The sequence below is a fragment of the Aythya fuligula genome, chromosome 5, assembly GCF_009819795.1.
Source record: "Aythya fuligula isolate bAytFul2 chromosome 5, bAytFul2.pri, whole genome shotgun sequence".
In the NCBI taxonomy this organism is placed as follows: domain Eukaryota; kingdom Metazoa; phylum Chordata; class Aves; order Anseriformes; family Anatidae; genus Aythya; species Aythya fuligula.
Genome location: NC_045563.1, coordinates 38,255,732 through 38,283,182, shown reverse-complemented (window position 1 = coordinate 38,283,182; position 27,451 = coordinate 38,255,732). Strand labels below are relative to the sequence as shown.

The 27,451-nt window shown below is 45.9% G+C and overlaps 1 protein-coding gene across 1 annotated transcript; it reads right to left on the bottom strand.

Annotated features, from left to right (window-relative positions):
* Window positions 1–3,151: 3,151 nt before the first annotated feature.
* BMF (Bcl2 modifying factor) lies at window positions 3,152–21,322 on the bottom strand. The gene is made up of 4 exons (XM_032189530.1): window positions 21,303–21,322; window positions 19,410–19,730; window positions 18,298–18,461; window positions 3,152–5,086 (listed from the first exon to the last, which is right to left on the bottom strand). Exons 2-4 carry the CDS (start codon window positions 19,723–19,725, stop codon window positions 4,985–4,987), a joined length of 582 nt encoding a protein of 193 aa, XP_032045421.1. The 5' UTR covers window positions 19,726–19,730; window positions 21,303–21,322; the 3' UTR covers window positions 3,152–4,984.
* Window positions 21,323–27,451: the final 6,129 nt, after the last annotated feature.

The window sequence follows — 27,451 nt, the reverse complement described above, 5'->3', positions numbered from 1 at the left end:
GTGGCTAGGGGGAAGGTGAGGCACATGGAAGAAAGAAGGGGTAGGGGATGTCAGACTGCATTCAATTTAAGAACACACACATGCACACGCACGCGCACACACACAGGCACACACACACAATTACATTCCAGTGCATTTGATGTGTTTGGTCTTTTCTGCTTTTCCTGGTGGAGAAGAACCGAGCTGTGTAACACCTGCGTGAACACATGCAAACCAAAGAAACAGAGACCACTGAAGTCTATAGGAACTGTAAAAGATTGTTCTGTGATCTTTTATCAATTCCTTGAGGTATTTCTTCTTGCTAAAACAATCAAAGGCAACAGGTAGGCATTTTTGTAAATGATCATAAATGCCAGTTTGAAAGACAGACTCTTTTCAATGACATAATTAAAACCTTTGTTGTCAAATTATGCTAATACTCTATAGTGCTTGGTCCATGTGCAGAGCTCCCATGAATATGGATGAGCAATCCATGGTCCTTTTACTTATAATCCTGAAGTAAATATAGCTGGTAAAATAAGGCAAGACCTCCACATTTCTGCATTCTTGTTTGGCTTCTAGCACATATGTTATGTGCTGTCTGTATTTTTCCCTTTAAAAATACCCTCAATAGCACACCATCCAGCCTGTCACAGTCTCACCATTCCCACAGCTTCAGCAGAGATATTGGTCAGGACCAGTAGCAGAAGGATGGAATTAATTTTAGAGAGTTGAGGGGGTCACAATGCAACAACTGCCTCAAGTCATTTTCCTTTTCCTTAACAAAGAAACTCCCAGGCCTACTAATGGGCAGAATCTGCAGTTTCCCAGAAGAGTGCCAAACCCCAAGCTGAATGAAGTTCAGTCTTGGGTACAGCTCCAGTGACTGCTATGGAGCAACTGCTATGGAGGACTGTAGTAACCTCACGTGCACACATCTCATATAACTTTAATCCACATTTGGGGGGACAAAGCAAACAGCCAGTAGAAAGAAGTTTCTGCAATCACCCTTTCTTTATCAAGAAGGACTGGGTTCCTCTCCTCTAGTCTCTTGTTGATACCTGTCTCCCAAGCAAAGGCTGATAGGGATGTTTCTTTCAGGACTCTTCTACGGAAAGTTTAGCCAACAACCATCTAATACCAACCAGCTATTTATACTGAGATATGTTATGCAGGAGTTCAGCACTACCAGAGATTATCAGCACGTTGGGAGAAGTCTGCAGCCCCACATACAAATCTAATGGCAACCCCTTCTATGCAAATTCATTGCCTCTTCTGCCTCTGTTGTATCCTACTTATGGCAGTTTGCAGCTATCCCTGGGCAATCACTTTGTGATTAGTGGCTCAGCTTTCAAGAATTGCAGGAAACAAAAGTTAAACTAACTATTCCCTACTAGCACCAGGCCTACCGGATCCCAGGATGGCCAGGGTTACAAGATACTCATAAGGGTAGGAAGCTGGGAAGGGATGCTAAGACCTTCCATCCATCTCTCAAGGAGAAAGAGCTGAGGTCTGAAGCTGTTCTGGAGATGTGTGAAAGGCAAGCAAGACACTTCAACACTGCTGGTATCATCATCAGCAGCTCAAGCTTTTTCTTAAGAACTGCTTGTTAAAATTAGGAATCTGTTTTAGAAGGAAGATCCGACTGTTCTCTCTGAATTGTTAGACTGTGGTTTTACAACAGAGAGAAACAGTATCCCAGTCCTTTTGCCAAGACAACCTACTATCAGAAAATTCTAGCGTACTCCTTCTCCAACAGGACTTAGTCCACATTCCTTGGAAGTGGCTCCCCAAACAATCGGCCTATGTCTGCGCTCACACTATAAGAGGCTCTCTGAGGGGAAGATCTCAGTGCACGCTGAATGGTGCTCACTAACATGGAATGGGTGACAAACAAAAGGGTGATCACATGAGGGATGTGCATCTGTGTATTTGTTGATAAACATGTGAAATCTCCCCACCCTCCAGAGAAGACAGAATCATCTGACCAGGCCAGAAGGAAAAACGAAATAACAAATACCCACTATTTCCTCAAGTAGGTGAGACTATAAGCATGAAGCAGCTCCTTTTCCTCAAGTAAATAGCCAGCCTGCCCCTCAAAATCTACATAAAGCAAAATAAGACTTTTGGGTTGACAGAGCATATTTCCTTTCTCCAAGATATGCAGATATGGAATATAATTAAAATATATTATCAGTGGTTGCAAATCTCTGGCAACAGTAACCACCATGCATATTGCAGGAAGTCAGCTTTTGTCTAGGATTAGCCCTATGTCTCCAATGAAGTATTGTTGTTCAAGGAGGGTTTAACTTAAAACCCTGGCATGACCAGTTTTGATAAGTTTGTTGTTACACTGGGAAATATGGACTGGCAAAGATGTGTCTTTCCCTGAGCCAAATGATTCTATTCAGGCAGTCGGCCTGACTGCGGAACAGTTCCAGGTATTTGTTTCTCCACCTTGAGAACGGTCTTATCCTAGATAAGCTGGTAGGGTTGCACCACCAGAAAGTGCCAACACCAGATCTATCTTTCCAGCTTATGTATCCAGAGCAGACACTGGCATTATTGGCCTGTTTGGTAATCAAGTCAAGGCAGAAGGGAAGGAGAAAGCTCATGATGGTTTTTATCTGTCAAGATGCACTTGCTGAGTCTTTCCTAGTTTGCAGGGCTGTTAGGATGAAGCTTTGATCTACTGGTCTGTGACTGTGCCTGATAAAGAGGCCCTGGCATCCAGTGAGAAAATGCAAGCATCATGTCCTAGAGCATGCTGGCAGGCAGCACTGCCGTGTTGCTACCTGAGCCTCAGCGCTTCCACTCCAGCCTCCTTAAGACCTTCCATTTTCAGAGTCCTCTCCTTAGCATCCAGCTTCCCAGGGGGCCCCAATTCAGTCTGTGCTTGCACTACTCCTCAGGCTTTCCCCCATCAAAGTCCTCGTTCTCCAGTGACCAGCGTTTACTCCAAGCAGACTGTGCAAGGCAAGGCATGGAAAGCCTCATCTCTGCAAAACGTGGGTCGAGAGCGGCTTCCATGCTGCCGCAGCATAGTCGGCAAAAGGTATCACTTGTATCCCTCTGGGTAACTCTGTAGTGCACATGCTTAAAGAAACAATACAAAAACAAAAACAACCCCTCTCCCCCCAAGAACCTCCCGCCCTCCTAAAACCCACCCCCTAAAATATTACTTGAGATTCATTTGTATGAATTATTAATCATCCTGGACAAACATATTACTCTAGCACTAGCTAGAAAAATAACATAAGAGGAGAGAAAAGCTTTTCTCACACAAACTCTCATTATGTTAAAAGAGAGTGATTGGGAATATATAAAAGTGAAAAAGGCTTTGGGACCTCTCTCATGGAGCTAAAGCACATTTTGCCACAGCAAAGCAGGATGCAAATCAAGAAAATGGGGCTGGGAAAGAGGGAGAAAGTCCAAATTTAACTGTGTTCAGCAAATTGTTACCAGACACGACAGTGCAATGATGAGATTATACAAAATACCAGAGAAAGCATGAATTAGAGAAGGATATGCAGAGAGGGGTGGAGAAGAAAGTGTATGTGCAAGTAAACTACTCTTCCCGTACAGTAATGCTTATTTTTCAGAGTGGACCAAGAGCAGAGGAATTTCTCAGTATCTGAAATTAACAGTTGTAACAGGACTGAAGAACAATTCTCTGGACAGATCTTCCTCAAGCTAGTTTTATAATTTCAGATCTACAACAAGTTGCAGTGGAAATATGGAAATGGTCTGAAAAAAATAAAGTCTGTATTGGTTTTCTGTTAATATTTTACCGTAGTTACCAGTGGGCTTGTGAATTAATGATACTTAAGGCTACACAGAAGTAGCCTTAGATCTTTACGGTTACTTCCTTTTGGTAGGGAAATTTCCCTGCACTGGTCCAACAATGTCAGTCATACGGACAAACTTCTGAGTGCATACAAACCAGGAACTGCAAGGAGATCTCCCTTGAAGTAATATTATTGCTGCTAGTCAGTATATGCTTACAGCAGCCTTCAAACATTACTTAGTGGAGTAATGGATAGACTGTACAGTGTATGTGTCAAACTAGCTGCTAATTCATTTCCCTGCCAAATCCTGAAGCAATTTTACCAGATGCCTGGGACCTAAGCCTTCCTGACCAACCACATTATGGTAAGAGGAAAGAAAAGAACAAAACAAACACCCATCATAACACTAATAAAAGCATATACATTAGCACTGTAGAAGAATGATGCTTGTGTCATATTCCACGGTTTTCAGTTTCTTGCTGGCTTATGGGCATTGTGAAAACTCAACTGGAAGTACACAGTGGTGGAAATTAATAGCCAGCACTAAGTTCAGAAAGGCTTTTAAGAATGTTGTACTGAAACAGTTTGGTCTATCAGTGGCCACGACAAAGAACGACTTCATGTGAGAGAGCTGGAACTGCTGCCCAATGGAAAGATTTAAGAGATTAGATTTCATTGTGATTTTCTCTCACATAAGATACAAAGAAATAAACCCACTCAGAAAACAAGTAAGCTGCTGGATATAAGCTACTTGAATGCTTCATTGCTAAAAAGAACTTTCTTCGTGGAGGAATCAAGCACCTCTGCTCGTGAAAACACCCACAGTGTGTTTAGAGTCATCAATTCCGACATCACCTTTAACTAGCAGCCAAAATGACACTCCTGCACTCTATCACTGACTAACAAACAGGGCAGAGGAAGCTGTTAGCCTAATACCTGCCTCTCCTGCACAGAGGTTACCGGTGCGGGGACCCAGCAGCAAGCTTTACCAAACACACCCACATTCTGGCTTTCCTTCGACAGTGTTGGACAAGAGCTCCCTGCCTCGCAGGGCAGGGAGCAGCAAAGAGGAGTCCATAAAACCCCAAACTTGAAGACGAGTAGAAGAATTTCAGAGTCCTCACATCCGGCCGGCGGTGTGCATGTCTCTCCCCCGAACCAGTGTTTGTTCAGTGCTCCCTGCAGACTGGATGTGGCCTGAAACAGGTGGGTGAAGCTCACCTCTGCCCAGTGTGGTTCCTGTTCGCCTCCACGTTTAAGGCCAAGTTGTGTAGAAAGAGAAAAAGCTGCCACCACACTTGATTTCTGTTCTGCTGATGCTGTAGAGAAGAACAGTTGAAACGAAGTTATTTATATTTCTAAAATTGCAACATACCACTTCTCTTTTCCAATAACAACTCAGTTACACTTTTCAAGAGCAGACACTTTAATCCCATCAGCATAACAAGGGGGTGCAGCAAGGGATGAGGGGAGAGAGGGAAATGATAAGTTCTCCAGAAATAATTGTAGCTCTAACATTACAAAAAGAAAAGAGCAGACCCTTTATGCATTGTGCACAAGAGGATTAAACTTTTTTTTTTGCTTGTAGGATTTTGCAGAGTTTAGCCAAGTGCTGTTTTTAATCAGATTGGCTTCTGAGCCTTTCAAAAGCCCCAGCTGCATGAACAAACAACCTTTTTTTTTTTTTTTTTTTTAAAAAAAAAGCCCCCCTTCACCCCAAAAGTAAAAAAAAATAAAAAAATATAACTGGTGATCCATCTGTAAGTGATTTGACACCGTGAAGGTCAAAGGGTTAATCTTCAATTTAAACCACACTGCTGAGACAGCAAAACTCTGATTTCATCTAGTACAAGAAAACACATTCGTGCACACACACACTCCCCCGCCCTCCCCCCACCACATTTTCCTTCCCAGCATCTCCAAGATAATACTGCCCTTTTTATAGCCACTTTTGACAGTAAGCCATAAATAATCAGCCTTGGAGCCCTTTCCTACTGACTGGAGCCAATTAAACCTTAAGCAAGAACATACTTGAAAACACACAAAAAACCCAAACCAAGAGGTTATTTCAGGTCCCATTGTCAGGGAAGAAACATGGGAGTTGAGTTTCAGGGGGACACCAGGCTCCATAATGCAGCTTTGGGGCAGGGACACTGTTCCTTCTTTTGTTGTGTGTAATCGCCCTGCAAAAGTGGCTCCTATTATCCCCCCACCTTCCCGCACTTTAATGGCATCTCACACAAACAGGTGGGTTTCTCTTTACATTGCCCAGCCTGGGATACTATTTCACCTCAATAACCACCCCTCTATTAGAAGTCGGGCTTTGTTTTCTCCTCCAGAATTCCATATTTGCTAAGCAGGACCGATCATTTCTGGAAAACAAAACAAACCAGCCCCAGCCCCAGTCCCCCCACCCCCATCCCCAGCAGACAAGGAAACAGAAGACTGGCTTCCAACAACTCTGCCTCAGTACACAGGAGTTCACGAGAGCACTGAAGCACATTATATGAACAAGATGTTTCAACTTGGAGTAGCCCAACAGGGCAGAACAACACGGTTGCAAGGCTTTCTTTATGTAATCACAAATAAGAGAGAGTTGCAACTGGAGTTAGCATACTGGAGACGTGTCAATAGGCAGTTCTTCAAAGCCCTCCCCAGTATTGGTCATGTTCATATCTCAGCATGGGCAGATCCGTGCCCACACATCACAAGCACACACCAGACAGGCTTCAGAAAACCTGTGCTCACCTTGCATCTTAGCAGTGGTTCGTTCTGCTTACCCTCAAGACCGAATGGTTGTCTCCTGGATTTAGAAGAGCTCACACAGCTCTAATCACACATTTCGACACCCGCCTGTTTGGAGCATAGCCCACAGATGGGAACTCTAGAGCCTGGTATCACTTATTTCAAAGTAACCGGCCCCGATTGTCCAGACATGGCTAGGTTTAGATGAAAACTAGTCTTTCATAAACTGTCCTCTGGGGCTGGGTTACCAACGCCCGAGTTGTTCTCAAAAAGCAAGATGCTTGTTGTTTTGCCGCTCACCTCTCAGTTTGACCAGGCTTGTCCTCCCTTGTCAAACTCAGAGATTTTTCTCACCCTCTTCCACACTTCCAAGCCTGCTCAAACACGCATGTGGAACCACAATGTTCTGATGACATCTAGATACCATGTTTTTACCAAGCTATTGTGGCTTAAGCTGAATAATCCTTAAAGGGAGATCTTTGGTGTAGCATGTCAATGAAGCAGCCCGCAAGCACAGTAACTTCTGCTGCAGTTTCCACAAACAGCGAACTATGCTAGGAGAACAGGATGGACAAACATACTATAGGTGCTCTGAAGGCAATACCGTCACTGTGGCAGATAATTTCATTCCATTGGCAGCCAAAAGGGTAAAGAAGGGTCTTATAGGGAGCTAATATAGGAAACGTAAAAGGAAGTTTAAAAATTGGTATCTAAATCCCTGAACTTGAAATACATCTCAGCTGATCTGGCATGCACAATTTCAACTACCCTGTCAGAAGGACAACTATGTGCAGGAATCCCTGTATTTAATGTCCCACTTCACGCAGGAGGCTGCTTTGGGCTTCTCACACACCTTAATACCCTCTCTACTCCTTAAGTTCTAAGTGTCACAATGTCACCTTAAAAGCAATGATTCTTTGTTCTTCGCTGTGATAGCTTAAAAAAAAAAAAAAAAAAAAAAAAAAAAAAAAAAAAAAGGTCGTGTTCAGGGAAAAACAGTGGAAGGAGAGAGCTCATCCTCCTTTTTATTATTTATTTATTTATGTAAGAGGAAAAGGACTTTGAAAGAGCATTGGATTTTGGTTTTGTTTGGTAAATATGACTTAGATATTTACTTTCAGAAGGGCTACAGACTTGCAAGAGAACCAGTGGGATGTGGTATCACAAGCAGTAATTCTGAAATTCTTTTTTTTTTTTTTTTTAAATATTCATACTCTACCATGTTAATTTCACTGCCTATTTAAGCTACTTTTTGGGTACAGCATTTTCTTCTTTCTCCAGTTAAAAATGCTTCCTACTATTTACCTGAGACAGTCAATGAGATTTCCATGCAAGGAAGAGCTGAGTACGAATTACTTCAGCCTTGTTTTCCCTTCCTTATAAAAGCTTAAGATCTCAAATCACTTTGTGAAGGACATTCATACCATTAATTCTGTTTTGAAGTTAAAAAATGGAGCACTAGGCAACCTATTGCCTACAGACTCTAAGCAGGCCGAGGGCAGCTTTCTAGGTTTTATTCTTAGACTGCAGGGCTTCTATTTTCCTGGGTCCATATTTAGCCGGCATTTCCTTCCATGGGGTTGCAGTTCACACACACTTTCACTGGCTTGCAGACTGCAGTAGCCTGCTTGCACTGTCCTCTCCTTGCACTGGTGCTGGGAAGTGAACCAGAGCAGGAAGGTGATTAAGACCAGCACTAACCTGGCAAAAAAGCTACCTCTACTATTGATCAGCTCATCCCCAATCCATCTGATCCACATCACCATGTAGTCAAACTGATGCTTGTGCCAGCACAACAGAAAGGCAGCCTGAGAAAAGAGGAGCAAGCTGGACCGCTTCCATCAGTGGCAAGCCTAGCTACCACGGCTTACAAAACTACGGCTTCACTGCTGGGCTGAGCTGCTTTCTGCGGCACCAGTTCAGTGTGGGACAGGAGCCGCAGATATTCTTTGCAATAGAGATAGAGAAACCAATTTATAGAAAGATCTGTCTGAGCCTAAAAAAAGTACTTTTTGCAAGTTTCAGTAGCTTTTCCCTAGATATGCCTCTGCCAAGACCAAAATACTCAAATATCTCAGGACTGTTTTCTTTTTTTTGAGGGGGGGTGTTTGGATTTTTTTTATTATTTTTTATTTTTGTTTTTGGTGTTTGTGGTATAGTTCAGCTGCCAGGAAGGACAGAAAGCCCAGGAGAATGACTCCATGAATTCAACATCTGATTTTTTTCAGTGGTATGTTTCAAGTCAACTCTTACAGACTCAAGGCTATTGTGGCACAGGTTTATGTTTTTCCTAAGCTTTGCTATGCTGACTGCACCCTCACCAAAGCATTTCAATCCTCAGACTCACTACTGCAGTAAGGTATCAAGGATGAACTCTTTGCTACCTCCTTGTAGTAGTAACACAAGGAACATTTCAAACCTCCTTTTCCAAGATGGAAAGAAACCCCTTTTGCCCTCTATACTACTTGAGACTGAAGAAGACTAGAGTTGTGAATACAGTAAGTCAACACAAAGCTGGAAACACATAAAAACATTTCCTATCACAGCTGCGGCTTTTTAAAGGGGATATCCTTAAGAGACTGTCTGTCTGAGATGTTAACATGAATGCTTCAGTGAGTCACAAGGAAAGGAAAGGGCATTTTACAGGAAAAGTGTACTATGCAGAGAAGTAACAGTACATTAGCAAAGCCTACTCCATGAACTGTGCTGGTAAAAGCCAGAAAACTGGTAAACAAACACATAAAAATTGCAAGAACCTTCCTGGAAACAAACAAACAAAAAAAGAGACAGAACTGACCTGACATTTGTTCCTTCCCCATAATTATTACTCCTAATACATGTTTAACACTGTCAGTATACAAATATACATCTGTCAAAAACCACCCCAGATATCAAAAGCTTTTTGCTCCTTTCAAGCCCTTGAACATGGTGCTTAAGGGAAGAATAGCATGGCTAATACACCTAAAAGAAAGTTCTGTCCCTCTGCCAGCTCCTTGAGTCCTTAGGCATAAAGATTTAATAAATGAATAGGATTCACATTTCCCTCTGACGGACGTGCCATTATATCTTTGAAAAATAAAGAATACGTTCATCATATACACCTATTGTATGTGGGTATGGCACATTTCTATCACACATACTGAAGCATGCACCTGTCTTCCCTCTTCAGCATATGGGCGGTTTTTGACTTCGCTTCATGATTTACAGATCATTAAGGGTCAAAGTCCGATCCTGTCCTAACTGGAAAGTTTAAAATATGGACGTAAATGGCAATATTATAGCAAAAGAAGAATACTGGCATATGTGCACATAAAAACATCATTCTTCCTTTAATGACTAATACAAGCATTAGCAGTAAGTTGTTGGGGTTTTATTTATTCACTGAAAACAAAAATACTCGCACACCGGGAGCAGTTGCTGACTCATCGCTGAAGGCTGTTTTGGCTGCCAGGTGGCTGGAGGCGCATTGTGCTACCACAAAATATGCTGCAGCTCAGAAAGACTAGAAAGTCACAGTCCCCAAGGCAACAGAGGTTACAGGAGGTGTCCCCAGTTGGAGAGAGAAACGCAGGCCCGTAGAAGTCAAATCCAGATCTTTCCAGCTGTGATTCCGAATGACTGAAGAATAATGCATGCTTAAAAAGTGAAAAAAAGGAAAAGGAGACAGCAACAGAGAACACATGAAAGAGGAGCTTGGCAGCACAAGGCCCTTCCCGCCTCGCAGAGCCCCTGGCTTGGCTGCGATGGGCAACATTTGTGGTGGAGGGAGACTTCTCCCAGGAACAGCTCCCTTGGCCACAGCCCCAGCTGGGCTTTGTGAGGCGAGGTAAGCAACACGTGCCTGTGAGGAGAAGGATGCGCAGGAGTGTGTGCAGGGAAACCTGGAGGGGAGGGACCCAGTGCAGGGCAGAGACCCACCCAGGTGGGGCGCAGCAGACCTCAGATGGGCCCTGGGCACAGTGGGGCAGGTGAGCCCTTCCCGGGCCGTCTCGCAGCTCAAAAACAAGCAGGCAGCCACTCGCTCGCGCCTTCCTCTTGTGCCGAGGCTGCAGGAAGTGGAAGCAGACAGGCGCCATGGCAACAGGCAGCTGACTGCGAGCTGGGAAGGGCAGCCACCGGCCAGCGCTTTCCCAGGCCCGCTGCACCGGCCGGGGGCACGGCGAGTTATTTTCCACTGCAGGGATGGGAAGGGGGAGGCAAATAAGGGTCCTGCACTTCCACAGGCCACACCTGGGACTGCCTCACCGCAGGACAGTGCCTGAGGAGGGTTTGATCCTCATCATTGCAGAGGCGAGGGCACAACAGAGACGCCCAGGCCATCCCTCCACTTCCGCAAGGGCTGCAGAGAGCAGCGCAGCACCCAGCCGGGCAGCAGAGGCACATTTATTTACTCAGCGTTTACCCCAACTCCAAGGCACCATCCTGCATGGGGGTGATCCCCCTAGTGACTACAGCATACCTCAGGGTTTCGGTCAAAGTAAAACTTGGGAAGTTTTGCAGGACAACACCCCGGCGGGGCGAGCACGCCGGGGGAGCCGCGGGCAGGCAGGTGCAGCGCCAGAGCCTGCGGGCACAGCCGCCTCTCGTCAGCAGCTCGGATGACTCACAGGCTAAATTTAGCGAGCGATATAAACACGGCAGCCGCAGCGCAAACACTGCCCGGCAGATCCCTTCTCACGCACGGCGCCCTCAGCCCACGTCTCCTCACTCGCCGAGGTCAGCGCGGCCTCCGGGGGCTCGGGGCTGCTCGGAGGGCCCCGCCGAGGGCGGCTGCAGCTCCCCAGCACCAGCCAGGGGTAAGGGGTTACATCAGAAGGCCTCATTAGGGTTAAAGGAGTTGCCTCACCACTTTATTTTTAGATTGCTATTCTTTCGGCTGCGGTGCGGTCCTCAGAAAGATTACTTTGCCATTGGCGAGGGTAGCTACCAAGGAAAAAAAAAAAAAACAAAAAACACAAAACAACAAAACAGAGACTATAAAAGGCTAGCAGGACATTCCTCTTCAATGGCTTGAAACAAAGGAGGACTCTGCAGTTGGGCCCTTGCTTCCCTGCCTTTCCACCATAAAACTTAATTGAGTAAAATACAAACATACACACTCCTACCATAAATAATCAGTCCCAGCATCTCATCATCCCCCTAAGAGATGGCAGTATCTTAATAAGATCAACCAATCTGAGCGTGGACTGGAGGCAGAACTACTGGGTTCCAGTCAGTGATCACTGCATGATCTCAGACAAGTTATAACCTGTGTTTCCTACTCTCCCACACTAAAAAATAAGTGGGATATTACCACAATTATTTCTTAATTGAAAAATAATTTCTCAACTGTCTGACTGCTCTGAGTAGAGAGCACATCACCGCTGCTGTGGTTCACGTGGTACTGTGAGAACTGAAGAAATGTAGCACAGCCTGCAAAGAACACTGGGATTTTACAGGAGAACAAGAAGTACTGTATGTTATTTAAAGCACACCATGAGACTGCAGGTGATGTCAGAAATACTGTAAAATAGTTCACTATATATCACTCGTACTGCCCCAAAGGATTATTCCATATCCTTTAGTAGCAGCAGTTGTGATGTTTTAAGATTGTAGCCCCACTGCCTGAAAACACACCATGTGAAGGATTCACAGCAGTCTGTTACAGAGTCCTCATTTCTCTCCTGTCACCAGGCTCCCTTATCCTCTGCCCACTTCCTCTACCAGAGTTAGGCAGGAAGTTTTGCTTTTTAACATTATCCACTTTTTCAAGCAGGAACAAAAACCATAATATATTTAAATCTTTTGTCAGATGAAAGCACAGAGAAAAAGAATAGATTATGCTGATGCAAAAGTTCTGTTTTTTATTAAACTAATGCATAATGGTTGTATGCAACTACCACATCAGGAGTTCATACAGCCCAGCCTCCAACAGCAGCCTTTTGTGGCTGCCTGAGGAAAAGCAGAGGGCAACTATACGCAATAGCTCCCCCTAATACTCTGTCAGCATCTAACTATTTTGAGCTTACGACTTCCTGAGTCAGATCTGGTTTCTGTTTACCTAGTGACCCTTTCTATGGCCATAAACTTGTGCTAGTTCCCCCTGAACCCAGGTAAAGAACTGTGATGCACAATGTCTCTTGAAAAAGAGCTCCAGAGCTATTTATTGCATGGAAAACAAAACATCTTATTTACTTTGTGCTGGCTCCTACTAGGTTGATTTGATTTTGCCTTTGTACTGGGATAAGCAGGTTTATCCATTCCTTCACATCAGTTTTGATTTCTGTTTAATATTGCTGCCATATCCCCCTTGCTTTCTGTCTCTCTTAGCCTTATCAGTCCTAGGCCATTTTTTCTTTACACATCTGGAAATTTCATCTTGCCTTTCTCTGAACCTTCTACAGTTCTGCTGTATCATTTTTAGAGACAGAAAGGAAACCAAAAGTGTATGCAACATTCAAAATGTAGGAGAAACATGGATTTATGTTCTTGCTCTTCATTTCCTTTCTTAACACGCCAAAGAATTTTATTTCATGTCAGAACTGAAAAGGTCAAGCAAGTTTCTTTTAACCTAATGTCAAGTAATCAGCTCCACTGGCAGCAGGATTTGGGAAACATCAGAACAGGTGCAAGGCAAGGGCCAACAGGTTGCAGTGTCACTTACAGACATGAGGGAAGGTGCACTTCTGAGCCCACCACTTCCTTCACTGTCATTTGTCGAAATGGAAAAAAAATTTAACAAAATTAAGAAAATATCTGTCCCCACTTTCCCTTATCTAGATTCTGATTCCACTAACTGCATGAACGCCTCTTCCCCACTACAGCATACTCAATTCCTCAAGCCTAGTATCCCAGTTCTACAGCTTTGCCTCTCAGTCTTCCCAGCCTCATACCCAGCCTCTCCCCTGCCCTCTAAACTGGGCTCACCCACATAGGGAGTTCTCAGCCTGGTTCTTTCCCATGCCACACTCCTGCATCCTGAGCCAGAAGCTCAAGTTCTGCACCAACTGGCATCCCACAGCCAGCAGAGCTGAACAGAAGATCCCCTGCTTTGCACAGCAACACGGACCAGCCAGAAGCAGAGATCTTGAGATGCACTAACCTACTCTGGAAACAAATGAAAGAAAGCACTTACCCCAAGCCTCAAAGAGACTGCAGGTACAAGTAAGGAGTTGCTGGTGCTACAGGCTGAGCTGCAGGACAGTTTGGGAATCTCTGCATTACATTATTATAAGTTTTTTTTTTTCTTTTAGTGTATAGTCGTCATAACAGACAGTTTCTTGTAAATAATTTCAGTTAAAAAATTTAAAAAGTAACCATTAAAAATTCCCTGAATGTCCTCAGTAGACAATGGAGAAAGCCTGGTGGAGTTTGGGATGAGCATTGCACATGTAATGCCTTGCGCCCATCATCCTGCAGTGACGAGTTTCTGACAGGACACTCAGACTCCCTGTTGCATAAGCAGAAGTGTCTCAGAGGATGCCTCAATAATTCTCATGAGACACAGAGGGGGAAAAATATGCAAAACATAACAAGTTTCACTTTCAAAGGAAAATAACATTTCCTCCCGGACATTTTCAGTGTCATTAACTTGAGGCAATTGGGTATATGTCTGGTAGCTTGTCCATAACTGGTGGTTATAGGCATCCAGACTCCACAGGCTGCTCGGGCCCACGGCACAGTGACAGCACGAGTTATTTGCTGAACCAAGTGGGGAATATTCAAAAACAAAGTTTTCTATAGCGAGATTCATGGAGGCTATTTGAGCATGGTCAGCATATCTAAATCAACTGCAGGATTCCTGATGTGTTGGAAAGGGGCTTTGTTGTTGTTTGTAATGCACTTATTTACTCAAGAAAGCTCAGCTCTGATTCAGCATCTGGTTCTCATTGAGGCTCAGCTTTTTTTAAACCAAGCTTTCCAGATGGGTTGACTGAAGCACAAGGAGGTCAAGAGACTTGTCTGAGGTCATACAGCAAGTCAGTGGCTCTGCTTGGACTGGAGCCCAGAACTGTTCAAGGCTACCACTCCTTGGCTCTTAAAGAGACAATTTTATCCCCTGTGAAGTGATCTTATCACCATGAAGAAGAAACGTGAAAAAACAGTCCCCTCAAAGCTGCAGCCTGCTTCGAAAGAGTTATTCTATTTGGAAGAAGCTGTAGCGTTCCAATGCCTTGATGGACCAGGTCAAACCAGAGGGGTGTGATACTGATGTACGGTGTCACCCATCTCACGCTTATGTAACCCACATGCTCCTGTAGGGTGGCTCTGCACCGCTGCTGCTGCCTCTAGCTTTCTACTCGCATTCCTTCCAGCAGTGCATCAGATCACAAAATTCACTGTCAATTGAAGCTGAAACCTCTCCTCAAGGCACGAGAGGTCAAGTGCAGTGAGGACCTGAGGAAGAGCCCAAGCACTTGCTGCCATGGCCTGGACAAGGCAGCCCAGGCAGCACATCTCTGCTGACTGAGCAGCAGGCACACAGAGCCCAGCTCTGCTCTCCACAGCGCTGAGTGTACCCTTCGAGTTCAGTCACAGGCTGGGTTAGAGTGAGCAATTCAGACAGAAGGCACGCAGATCCCATGGCAGAGGCACGCTTGCTCCAAAGCAAGAAAGATGGGACAGGTACTGAGGTCTCCCTCAGAAAGCATGATTTGGCTCTGTGTTTGTTTTCCAAGGGCAGAGTGAGAAACGCATAATGGAGGAAGCATTGCCAGGGGCTACACAGCCTCAGACAGGTAAAAGGTACTGAAGAACTTCAGAATACATAGGTGGTCTCACGCATCATCCAAAGAGCTCTGTGGAAACTGAATCAACTGCTGCTACTTTAGGAACACTGAGCTTTGCTCAATCCTTTCCTAATAAATTAGGATCTTAAAAAGATTAAAGTCACAGAGTGCTAGGAACATTGTGTTATTGCTCTAGCACTGTTCTAAGGATGAAAAGCCAGGTTTTAAACTACCATATTCTGTTGAATATATTAATAGGAAATAAAACCCTGAAAATGGTGCACATGCCAAAAGCAAGCATAGGTGCAGCCAATTTTCTTATTCTTACAAGATGCATACCCAAAAATCTTTTGTATAGCCAAGAACCACAAAACGAATACCACATAGCTCAGGGAGCCCAGGGAAGAGATAACAGTGACTCCCCAGGGTTCCCAGTGTAGGATGGGGTTAGGCAGTGTGTGTTGCCGAGTCCAATGACAATTCAATGACGTCAACCTCAGCAGCTATTGCCCATTCAGTTCCCTCTCGCAGCCAGGGATGTACAATAACCAGCAGCCTTTGTGTCAACACAGCCTTTCTGCTGCAGTAGCAAAATGAGAGCCATACCTGAACTGCTGGAATGTTTCACAAAACTCAAGAGCCACGTGAGGACAACTCTTCAGCTGGCCAGATGATTTACTCCAACACCAGAAGTCTCTCCTAACTCCTGCTGAAGGAGCATGTACTCCTTCTTTTCACAGGTTCTCAGATAAGATGTTTTGTAGTCTCCAAGAAGGGGCACAGCTTGTTGAAAAACAGACTCGCTCTCTCTCAGGACTTCACAAGACCACACTGGTGTGACTAACTTTGTGGTTTTCTAAATCTGATTCAAGACACCACTCTGGAAAGTTGGTTTTGACCAAATGGTTGAGATGGGCTGGAATGGGGCATCCAAATCTGGGATTAGTTTCACAGCAAGCTAAATGACAGCCTAGTTTTCCACGTCTCAGATTGCCACTTCCAAACCACAACACATTGTAAACCAGTTCATGTGTCTCCAGAGAGACTTGCTTTCTTCTTCAGCAATCGGCTGGGAAGAGTCAATGCACTCAGGACAGGGGGGCTTCTGCACGAGAGATACATGCCAAAAGCCAAAGGAAAACCTCCACACAGGGTAGGGAGGGAAGGGACTGGGCATAACAACAAAACACTCCGTGGGGAAAAGTGCCTTGGACACTAATTTGTGCCTCAGTACTTAGTTTTCCTGGCAGACAAGAAAGAATCCCTTAACAGCTCCAAATGCCAAGGCCTATCCCAGGGTCAGGCTGTGGAGAACCACTGGCTGAACTACTCCATCCTTGGTTAAGGTTCTGTATTTTTGTTTTGTTTTCAAATTTAAATGGCTGAACAGCTCCCCCTCCTTTACTACTTGTTGCTCTTCCAGTCCAAACAAAGACAGCAGAGCTCCTCCTCTGCTGGCTGCACGATTGGGTAGTGCAGGCGGATGCTTTTGTTTACTAACTCTCCCACATGCTTGGCTGACGGCAATTCGGCTGGCCGGGCAGTCCTGGCTGCAGTCCTGAGCGTGGTACTGGGAGCCCCTGCTGCACACGCAGCCGGCAGCTCACCCGCGGCTGCAAAAGCCAGACCAAGGGCAGTTTCAGAGGGTTTTGGGTGGGTATTCTCGGATGCCTTCCCAAGGCACAGCCATCAGATAGGTACACTCCCCGAGATGAACAGGGTCAGGTTACAACCAGTTTCACCACTTCGCTCCAGGGCTCCTCCACGCCAGAGATGGCTAAACCTTCCCTTAGCTGAGAGACCCTGGCTGTAGACAGCGGGCCCTTCAGCTACTGTTAGTGAAAAGGTGGCACTGGGGAAAACCCCATTCAATCTAGTAACATACAGTGAAAAGCTTGTGGTGGTTCATTTTCTGTAGTTTGCAAAATGACATTCATAGCCCTATCTACATTTCAACAGGTTAATCTTCCTCTTACAGCTTCTTTAATAGTCATGCTGTTTGAATATGAAGAACCCCGTTTCCCTCATGTCTTTCATGTCACAAAGAGAACCAAAACTTTGCCCAGCCACAGGCCACATTCTCTGACCAAAACAAAGATCCTCACTTACCTTTGAGAAGAATTGCAACAGATCCCCACAGTTACAGGGCACTGACTCACTTGGAGTCACACTCTGAAGTCAGCAAGAACGTTAGCTTCTTCATATGCAAGCGGGTACACACTCCACAACACCTTGTTGGACTTGCACACAAGTAGAAAAGTGCTGCCTACTGCTAAAGTTTGGTCACCTGTGCCAAACTCTATGGCTGGGATTTTCATTTCTTCACTATTCAACAGAGGAAGGAGGGCAAGGAAGAATCTGGGTTTTTAAGGATGCTGGTGTTATTTTGTTTCTTTGAAAAGCAGTGTTTCTTCTTTTTGTTTGTTTTGTTTTTATAGAAAACAAAAACAAGATTCTGGAGTGTGGTTTTCAGACTCGATGGCATCTTACAGCTGTCTTTTGTTGTGAGGAAGTTAGTCACAAGTCTGAGACACTAGCTAGGACTGTCTCACAGAGGAGCTGCTAGCAAGTCTAGCACAATCGAAATACACTGCAACACGTGAGACAACTATCCCTAAACAACAAGGAGTGTCAAAACAGACTCTGGGCTTGTTGTCATCTCCAAGATGAGGAACTGATATAAGCCACAGCCAGCCAGCTGTGCCACAGAAGAGACAATGCTGGTGGTGAGGAGGGTAGAGGAAAACAGTAAAAGCTGTAATAAAAAGCAAGGGGGAGACAGCTGGAGAAAGTACCAGTGACCCTGCTGCTGCTGAACCAGAAGAGCTGGAATAGCAACAGCAACCTTCCCAAGCAGCAAATCCAATCCCACACACGCTCTTCTCTCCACTTGCCAATCTTTACAAAGAGCCACCAAACCAGCATAAGCAAAACACACAGGGATACCACAGCTTTCATCACTGCTGGCAGTCTGCTGCCTCAGGCAGCAGCCTGCTTGGCTGATGCCTGGAGCCAGGCTTCAGGAGCACCACTCCTGGATAAGTAAGCCCCCACCTTCCCCTTTGGAAACACCCTACCCTCTGTATGTGGAGCCGGTGGAACTGGTCTGCAATGCACTGCAACTTCCGTGCAATCTGCACCTCAGCACGCGCCTCCTGCTGACCTTCCTGAGGCTCCTCTTGGAGGTGTGGATCCAATGCAAAGCCAACTGGAGGGACGTGTAAACGGTAACCAGCATTCCCTACAAGACAGAGATCAGAAGAGTTGCTCTCCCAGCACAAAGAATAGCTCTTCTATTCAGTACGCTTCATGCACACTGAAAGAACTGCACATAATCCTGAGTTTCTGACTCTTTTTAAAGTCCAGTTTCTGAAGCCCAAACAATGACCACATACTGTAAGCATGCAGTAAAACATTTGCTCAGCTTTTAAGTAGACATATCCATTAAGCAGAACATTGTGTTGCTTCCCCTAATCAAATGACTGATAGGATCTTTGGCACTTGTTGTTTTTTTTTTTGCTTGTTAACAGTTCAACGAAGTGCTGAGGTGCTGGTTTTGTTTTTTCTACACTTTTTCCAACATTTCTGCCTCAAGTTGTCACCCATTAAAGATTGCTGCATCTTTTCTGTCAGACTTCTCAGGAATTTAGTTGGACCAATATGAAATAAGGCTGGATCAGATATGCAAAGCTGAGTAGTGTCCTATCAGTTACTTATAAAATACTGCATGGACATGCTACATATTTAGCAACTTGAACTCCATGAAAGAACCTAAAAGCTGTCCCACTAAGTGGGGATTTTTGCATTTCCATCTCTCCACTGAAAACTTCAAGGAGTCTTCCCATGTGGATGAGACAGCACAAAAGGTTAAAAAAAAGTAGGCAAACGGTAGGGTATGAAGGATGGTGAACACTTTTATGTCTAGCAATACAACAAAATGTGACAGAAGTGAAAAAGAAAAAAAAAGGGAGTATCAAGTACAGCAGAAGCACTGAGCAAGCGCCTAGATCCTGCAGTGACAAGCAAGGGTAAGAAGATACAAGTCATCTCTCCTCAGGGAGTATGAGAGAAGCAAAATAATTTAAGTCCTTCAATTAAATGCCCTAATGAAAGAAACTTTGCCTGATTGGGGAAGTGCTGAAGGGACAGTTTCCTTGCTGAAAAGCTGGTGACATTGGAGTGCTCTTACCATAGAAGAGTCTCCGGGGCTCTTCAGTGACTCCACAAGGCAACATAACATCCTGACTGGAAGAGGACGGGCTGAGTGTTTGAGTTGCCTTGTCCTGCTGCTCAGGATGCCTGACACCGGGACCACAGCAGTGTGTGAGGGGAAATAGTTGAAACCTCCCCAGAAGGCAGCTGTAGGACTGGTTCTGTGTGAAAATGCCTGTTGCAGTCATCTCACCAGGCTGACCTGCAAGTCCAAAGTCATCAGAGTGAAACACGTCATCGTCCAGCCCATCCAGGCTAGAATAGTCCTCTTCCAGGTAGCTGGGGCGATCCATTGCTCCTGCAATAAAGGGACATTTGAGGAAACAGCTAAGACAAGAATCACATCCAGGAGACAATGCCTTCTGCTCCAACAGTAAGGCACAGGTCCTTCTTTTGTGCCTGTCTGCCCCCCTCCCTCCCAGCACAGCCCATCTGCATGGGCACGAGAGGCGAGTGACTCAGTGGCAAAGATCAGGGCTTTGTGGAAAGTCCTCGAGTGCCTGGCCAGAGAGAGCCAAACTTCACACATCCAAGACTCCACCCACGACTCCAATCCCACAACTGGTCACAAGGAGGGAGCCAACCCCTAGCCTCAGCACATCAAGAGACACAGTTGTAAAAAGCAACCCCAATCCCTCAAATTATCCTGTGCCAGTCAACTTCTCTGGGGTTTGCTCTGCTTTGGCCTGCTGCATTTGAACTTTATGGTATGCCCCATTCACTTTTTCCCCGACTGTTGATGAAGTAAAGCTCATAATCACAAGGCTGCAAGGCCAGGCTTTTAAGAAATCCCAGTGGTTGCAAAACTCACAAGAGCTGGCAAAGCTGTGTCTGTGAAGCTCTCTCTCTCTAACTTCTCCCTGAACGGGCCAACTTTCCCTTCGACTTCCCATCTCTTCCCTCAGCTCAACGCAAGACACCTCCCAAACTTGGCAACGCAGCCGCTCCGTTACCTGTCTCACCCTGAGGTCTATGCACACAGTCAGTGCATGGGCTCATCCTACTGCTAAAGGAACAGACACTTGCCAGCATCAGGGTTTAAGGCAGATTTCTGTAATTGCCACAGCAACAGCTCCTGAGCCCTGCTGCAGCACAAAACTGGACAAAGACAGGAGAAGAAAAACCACCACAGAAACAAACCCTACAGCACTCCTTCAGAGCTCCTTGCCAACACACAGTCATTAGAAGCAGGTTTACCAAAAAAGCCACGAGTCCCTTGACTGTTACCTGTGCATCTAACCCCATTGGAAGACAGTCTCCTAAGAGATCCATCTCCAGGATTTCCACCCCGTTCCAAACCAGGCCGTGAAATTCACCTCTTCCCATCTCTTCCTTTGCTCTGGCTTGCGAGGAAGCACTTAACAGAACGGAAGACTAGCGAGAGGAATTTCAGGCCTGAAGGAGACAGCAACAACAGCTTCGTGAGGACGTGCTCGGCGCCCCCACCTCCCCCGGGAGCCCACACCGGTACCTGCGGGAGGGGAGAGAGGGGGGCCCGGCCGCCTGTCACCCGCAGCCCCCGCAGCCCGGCTCTGCCCCCGGCCTTTTGCTTCCTCCTGCCCGGCAGAGGCTCGGCCCGGCCCGGCCCGGCGCGGCCCCCCCGGGCTCCCCCTGCAGCCCCGCAGCGCTGACAGGCGGCGGCGGGCGTGCAGCGGGGCGGGCTCGGCGCACACGTGCGTGCCAGCACCCAAACAAAGCTGAAGCTGAAGCTGAAGCCGGCCGCCAGCTGCGCCGCGCTCCCCGCCGAGCCGCTGCCCCCCGGCACCGGCAGCCGCGGAGAGACCGAGCCCGAGCCCGAGCCCGAGCCCCAGCCGCCGCCCCGGGGCACGCTCCCTGACCGCCGGTAGCGGGGCCGCAGCCCGGCACTCACCGCGGAGCGGGACCGGCCGAGCCGAGCCGAGCTGCGACGGAGCGGAGCGGAGCGGAGCGGAGCCGAACCGGACCGGACCCGGCTGAGCGTCCCCCGGGGCCGCCCCGGGAGCGGGAGCCGCCGCTGCCGCCGCCTGCCCGCCCCGGAGTGCGGCCGCCGGGCGGGCCGCGAACAGCTGACGGCGGCGCCGCCCCCCCGCCCGCGGCCCGGCCCCGCCCGCCGCCCAATGGCGCTGCGCGAGGCAGCGGGGGCGGGGCGCGGCGCGAGGGGCAACGGCCGCAGCGCGTGAGGGGAGGGGGGGGCGGCCCGGCCCCTCCCTCCCTCCCTCCCTCCCGCCTCAGCCGCCCCTCGCGGCGGGCCCCGGTCCCCCGGGGCGGAGCGGAGCGGAGCGGAGGGCTCAGCCCGAGCGGCCGCGCTCTTCAGGGAGAGCGGAGACAAAAGTGGCTAAAAGCGGGGCGCTCCGCACAGCGCTGCCCCTCCGGGCCCGGGCCTCGCAGGTAACACAGCCCGCCCCGTGCCCGGCGCGCTGCCCGCAGCCGTTAGCGCCCAGCCGAACGCTGGGTACCCTGAGGGACCGCCCGGCCTGCGGGCACTACGCAGAGCCAGCACCCGGGCTAGCAAGGATAAATTCCCAGCCGTGTCACTGTGAAACCCCCTCACTGAGAAGGTTAAGACAGACAAAAACCAACCCTCGCGCTCCAAGCAGCAGCTTACCCTTTTTTCACTTACTCCACCGCTGCTCGCACCCACAGGCTGCGGGTGCCTTCCCTGAGCCCAACAGCAAAATCTCGCCGAGCTCAGGGGCGCAGGATCGGGCTCCTCAGCGCAGAGCAGCGCCCTGTCAGGTTGCCTTTAAAGTACGTAACAAGAGCACTTAGAGAGGAGATTTTAAAACCCAGCTGGCAGCTGAGTAATGGTGATTGCTGTCAAGCCTGCCACACGGTTACTGAGGTTTGGAACTCAGACGCAGGAGAGGGGCCGGGTTGGACACTGACTGGTAGCAAGGTGAGGAGAATTACTTTCCTCCTGTGACACTGTCCTGGTGCGGCTCTGTGAGCCTCCACAGGTAAATGCTTCGGAGCCGCTGTGATTTTGGGTGAGGTATTTACAATTGTTGTTAACAGATCAGCAGGCTAGTAACATGCATCTTCCCCAAGGAACCTATTTCTTTTTTGATTCACGTTCATGAGATCTTTTTTGCTCTTTAATTTGCCAGAAAGGCTTTTTTACAAGAAGATCAGTGCATGTCTGACTTGTACATCACCATCAAGTGGAAAAAAAAGGGGCTTGTTTCTTCTGTTTTCAGTAGGGGCCTGGATCCTAAATTAATGAAGCCTAGCTGCCCACTTTTCATAGTCGAGGGAGCTGGGAGTAGGAGGGGGAGGGAGTACTATCAAAAAAAAAAAAAAAAAGGCAGCAAAAGGCATTCTATATCTTCAAGATGTTCAAATTTTGTCACACTGATGGTCAGGCCCTGGCAAGATGCCAGATGCTGGAGGGCTACTTCTGATTTGTATGTGCATTGCTATAAATAAAAAATGAATGCACTGCAATTCCAACAGCTTATGTCTTCCAGACTGAGTAATAACTGCCTGCTGGTTAGGCTCATTAACAGTAAAAACAGTACCTGATCGGCTTTGTTTTCATCTTGGTGAGTCGCAGTTGGGGCCACACTTTATATCCCCAGAGGCTGCATTTTGGGAACTCCTACTGTGTAGAAAATGTATGGAAACTGAAATCTATGTACATAATCAGGCTGGATGGTAAGAGAGCTCAGGAAGGATATTTGTGCCTTTCAATGATTAAAAAAAAAGATATGGCAGCATTTCTAAGAGAGGGGACTCAGAGGGATTCCTTGAGGAAATTAGACATTGTTAAGAAATGGCTCCGAGTAAATAGACCGAAACCAAGACAGAGACAGTGAGTCTGAAATGGAAAATTGTGAACTGAGGGCAAGTTATACCACCGAGCTCACTGCATGCTGCAGGGAGAGTCTCTACAATAGCACAGAGACGAGCGTCGTACCTGGGGACTGGAGCCCCGGGGACAGATACTCTGCCAGCATTTTGTTGCTCATTAATGTGCATGGTAGTCCACTCATTCAAGAGATTAATCTAAAATCATGCGCAGTAGTGTCCCACTGACATCTGTGGAGGGAAATGTCATGCCAGCCTATAACCCCTTGGTTAGCTTGCTGTGGCGCTCAGAACAGAAGAGAACAAAACTGCTTGTTTCATTTAGTTCCTCCCCCCCATACATATCCCCTATGTGTCTTCAGAACTATTTCTTTTTATTTTACTGACAAAATGCTATTGTCAGCACTGCTCTGTAATTGCAGAATGTGTTGTAATCTTAGGCACAGGTTTTGCTAGCTACTCTGCCTGGGTGGGCTCCTGAAAACCTCACAGGGCCAACTTGACGTTGGGGGGGTAGTCTTTGCTAAAGTCCCACCTTTTGAAATCAAAAGCCTGTGTCATCATCTCTGTTTTCATTTCTATTTTTCTAGCTCTCATGGTTGGAATAGGGAAATTAAGAGTAGCCTAATGGATCATAAAGCAAAGCATGACCAAGAAAAACGCTTGGGGTTGATTGTGTTTATTTTATTATCTTAAGAGCATGGGGTCAATCCGATGATTTTTCAGGGAGCTCTGAGTGCTTAGGATTGGAAAACACTGTATTCTTCCCTTACACATACCATCAGGCCTACCAACTCTGTTCTACCACTGCAGAAACATTTACTCTTGTGTGACGCAGAAAAAGCCCAGCCTGAATTTCAGGTTTTGACCGTCCTTGCACATTCCTCACACGAGCTAACCTTGCGGAGAAAGTTGGCCTTCGCGGTGACAGAAGGGCTCGCAGGGTTCAGCAGGCCGCGCTGACAGGAACAAGTGTTGCACATTGTAAAAGGTGTATTTGAGAGGAGAATCACTTTCTGGCTATAAACAGTACAGAGAGGATATTGCTCTTGGGGTTTTCTTCTGAAGGGAACAAATTTTAAGAAAGCTCACTGCAGCTGCTCCTTTTAATTTCTCTGAGAGCAAAACCAAAACGCTCGGTTCTCCCCGGATAATGGCAATGTCTCAGGAAAATGCTTCATCCTCCCTCAGGCTTGTGTTTGACTCTTACTGCAAGCTCTGAAGACAGGAGTTTGCATTTTCCAGTCAGTGGTTCCTATTATCAGCCCTGCAAATTCTCTCATGGCCTTAGAGGCAATGGGTTGAGGGAAACACTGACAACCAGGGTCGAGGTGTACAGGTCTGCACATCACTGAACATGTTCTCATGTGTTGGAGACATACTGATTTTCTCTTCCCTGCCTATTCTTTCCTTCCTTCCCCTGTCCTCACCAAGTCTTGCTGTAGAATTTCACTTTCTCCAAGGAAGAGCCCAATCCTACAGAGACTTTGTACAGAACAGGATTTCTACAGCATGCTAATGACTTAGGGGAAAGTTCCCATGAAGATTTCTCTTCCCTTCTATTAAAAAATAATGAGCCCAAAAGAATTATTTGGTCATATGCCTTTTACTGGTAATGTTAAAATAATTTGAGGTTTTTTTTTTGGTCTCATCTCTAGGTTTCTTTCACTGCTAGCCTTTTCCTTCTGAGTATGCACTCTTATCCTCTCCTGTTTTTCCCCATCTCATTCTTATAACTTTTTGCTTCCTGTGTCATTTGTGTCCTTCTCATGTTCTGGACCAACTCTTGCAGCATAAACCCACTCAGATGCTCGACTCTGCTACTGGGATTTCATGAGGGGACTATACTAGATATTAACACAAAATACAAAGTTTACAGCATTGCAGCCTCATTCTGTAAAGGTCTGAGCCACTCCCTGCTAAAGGCAAAGGAAAGCTGACTTCAGAGGGCTGTGATCTGACTCTAAAATACCAAGACCATTTGTGAGCATTACTGGTAACAGACACAGAGGAGACTCAGGACTCACCAGGTACGCTCGCTGCCTGGCAGAATTAGGTCTTTCCCCTGTACTGCTGCATGAAAAATTACATTTGCTGCTAAATGTCACAGCTGCCGCGTGTGTAACCTCTGGAGCTCTTCACTTTGCTCACAAGGGCTCAGTGCCTGTATAAGCTTGTTTGACTCTGCGGCTAGAACTCTGTTATAATCTGCTTGGGTGGAAAATCCTTCTTTTGAAATAAAAAGTTTAAAATATCAAAGTGATATATTTTAATTGCTTTTCTTTAAAAATCCCCAGTCTGTTTTCCCATTGTTCTTTGAATTAATGACAGTAATAAAGCCTGACCTGGGACACATGCACATATTCTCAATTCCCTGATTTTTGATTATTCTTAGTGCTACTCTCAGAATATAGAATAGAGCAGTCTTTGCAGAACCAGGTCCTAACAAAGTATGTTGTATGTGGTCCCAGCAGAGCACTGAAACATTATCATTCCATCCTATGGAAGAGGAATACCACGTTAGTGTCGTGTGTTCTGTCAAAGAACTGTCAAAGATTGCACATTGGGCTAAGTGGACCTTTGGCTGCAACCAGCATACCGTATTACATTTATTTTGCTAAATGCTCTGTGTTACTTCTTGAGGTTTGACCTCAAAAGCATTTATATTTGGATGGAAAAGGGTGGAAAAATAGGGCTCGACTCTCCTGAATGTGAAGATAAAGCAGAGAAACTTGACCCCTAGCGCTGAGGGTTTATGTGTTCTCTTGCAATATGGGACCATTGTGGGTGTTCAGCACAATGGAGCGTTAAGTCCTAGATGCAATAAAATTTAAACTCAGGCAAGAAAGTAAAAGTGGGAGTAAAACCAGAGTTGCCTAATTCTGCCAATAATTCAAAAGGAATATCTAGTGCTAGAACCTGCCAACTGCTTGACATTTTTATCTACTTATTTGGGGAAAAAGAAAAGAAGAGAGGGAAAGGAAAGGAAAGGAAAGGAAAGGAAAGGAAAGGAAAGGAAAGGAAAGGAAAGGAAAGGAAAGGAAAGGAAAGGAAAGGAAAGGAAAGGAAAGGAAAGGAAAGGAAAGGAAAGGAAAGGAAAGGAAAGGAAAGGAAAGGAAAGGAAAGGAAAGGGAGAGAAAGAAGGAGAAAAACGAAAGAAAGGGGGGAGAGAGAGAAGGAAAGGCAAGGAAGAAAGAGAAAGAAAGAAAGAAAGAAAGAAAGAAAGAAGGAAAGAAAGAAAGAAAGAAAGAAAGAAAGAAAGAAAGAAAGAAAGAAAGAAAGAAAAAGAAAGAAAAGAAAGAAAGAAAGAAAGAAAGAAAGAAAGAAAGAAAGAAAGGAAGGAAGGAAGGAAGGAAGGAAGGAAGAGAAAGAGAGAAAGAGAAAAGAGAAAAAGAAAGAAAGAGAAGGAAAGGCAAGGAAGAAAAAGAGAGAGAGAGAGAGAGAGAAAGAAAGGAAAGAAAGAAAGAAAGAAAGAAAGAAAGAAAGAAAGAAAGAAAGAAAGAAAGAAAGAAAGAAAGAAAGAAAGAAAGAAAGAGAAAGAAAGAAAGAAAAGAAAGAAAGAAAGAAAGGAAGGAAGGAAGGAAGGAAGGAAGGAAGGAAGGAAGGAAGGAAGGAAGGAAGGAAGGAAGAAAGAATACAGAAAGAAAATTACAAAAATAACTTTATTTTGTTGCTTCAGTCACAGGCTCTCCTATCAGTTTCATAAAGGGTTTACAGGATCTTGAATATTCAGGCAGCTCAGAATATCTTTGAGCAGAGTCCCTGAAACTGGAAACCCAGTTGTTTGTAAATTCAGGTCCTCTATTTTCATGCATAAATCTACATTCTGTCATTCTGTTTCAGCACCCATAGAATATCCTTTCTGGTGTTTGTTTTTATTTTCTTCAGCTAATGATGCTAATAAACACTTCATGTATTAAGTTTTTTTTTTTTATAAAACACAAAAGTTAAAGATAGCTATGAAAGAAAAACAAAACAAAACACTTTGATTGGTGGAGGTAGATAAATCTCCTTTTCCTTCTTTGACTTTTTGTTTTCCCTGTATTCATTGTAAATATAACATTTTCTGTGTGTATACTCATTAGGACTCACATAAAAAACTGATGATCTGATTCATCTCCAAGTGAATCCAGTGGCAAATCACCTCTAGATTCTGGTAAAACCAGAGTGGCTAGACTTTACAGTTTTGGTAGGAAGCAAACAAACAAAAAACTTTCTGACAAATCTCAAAAC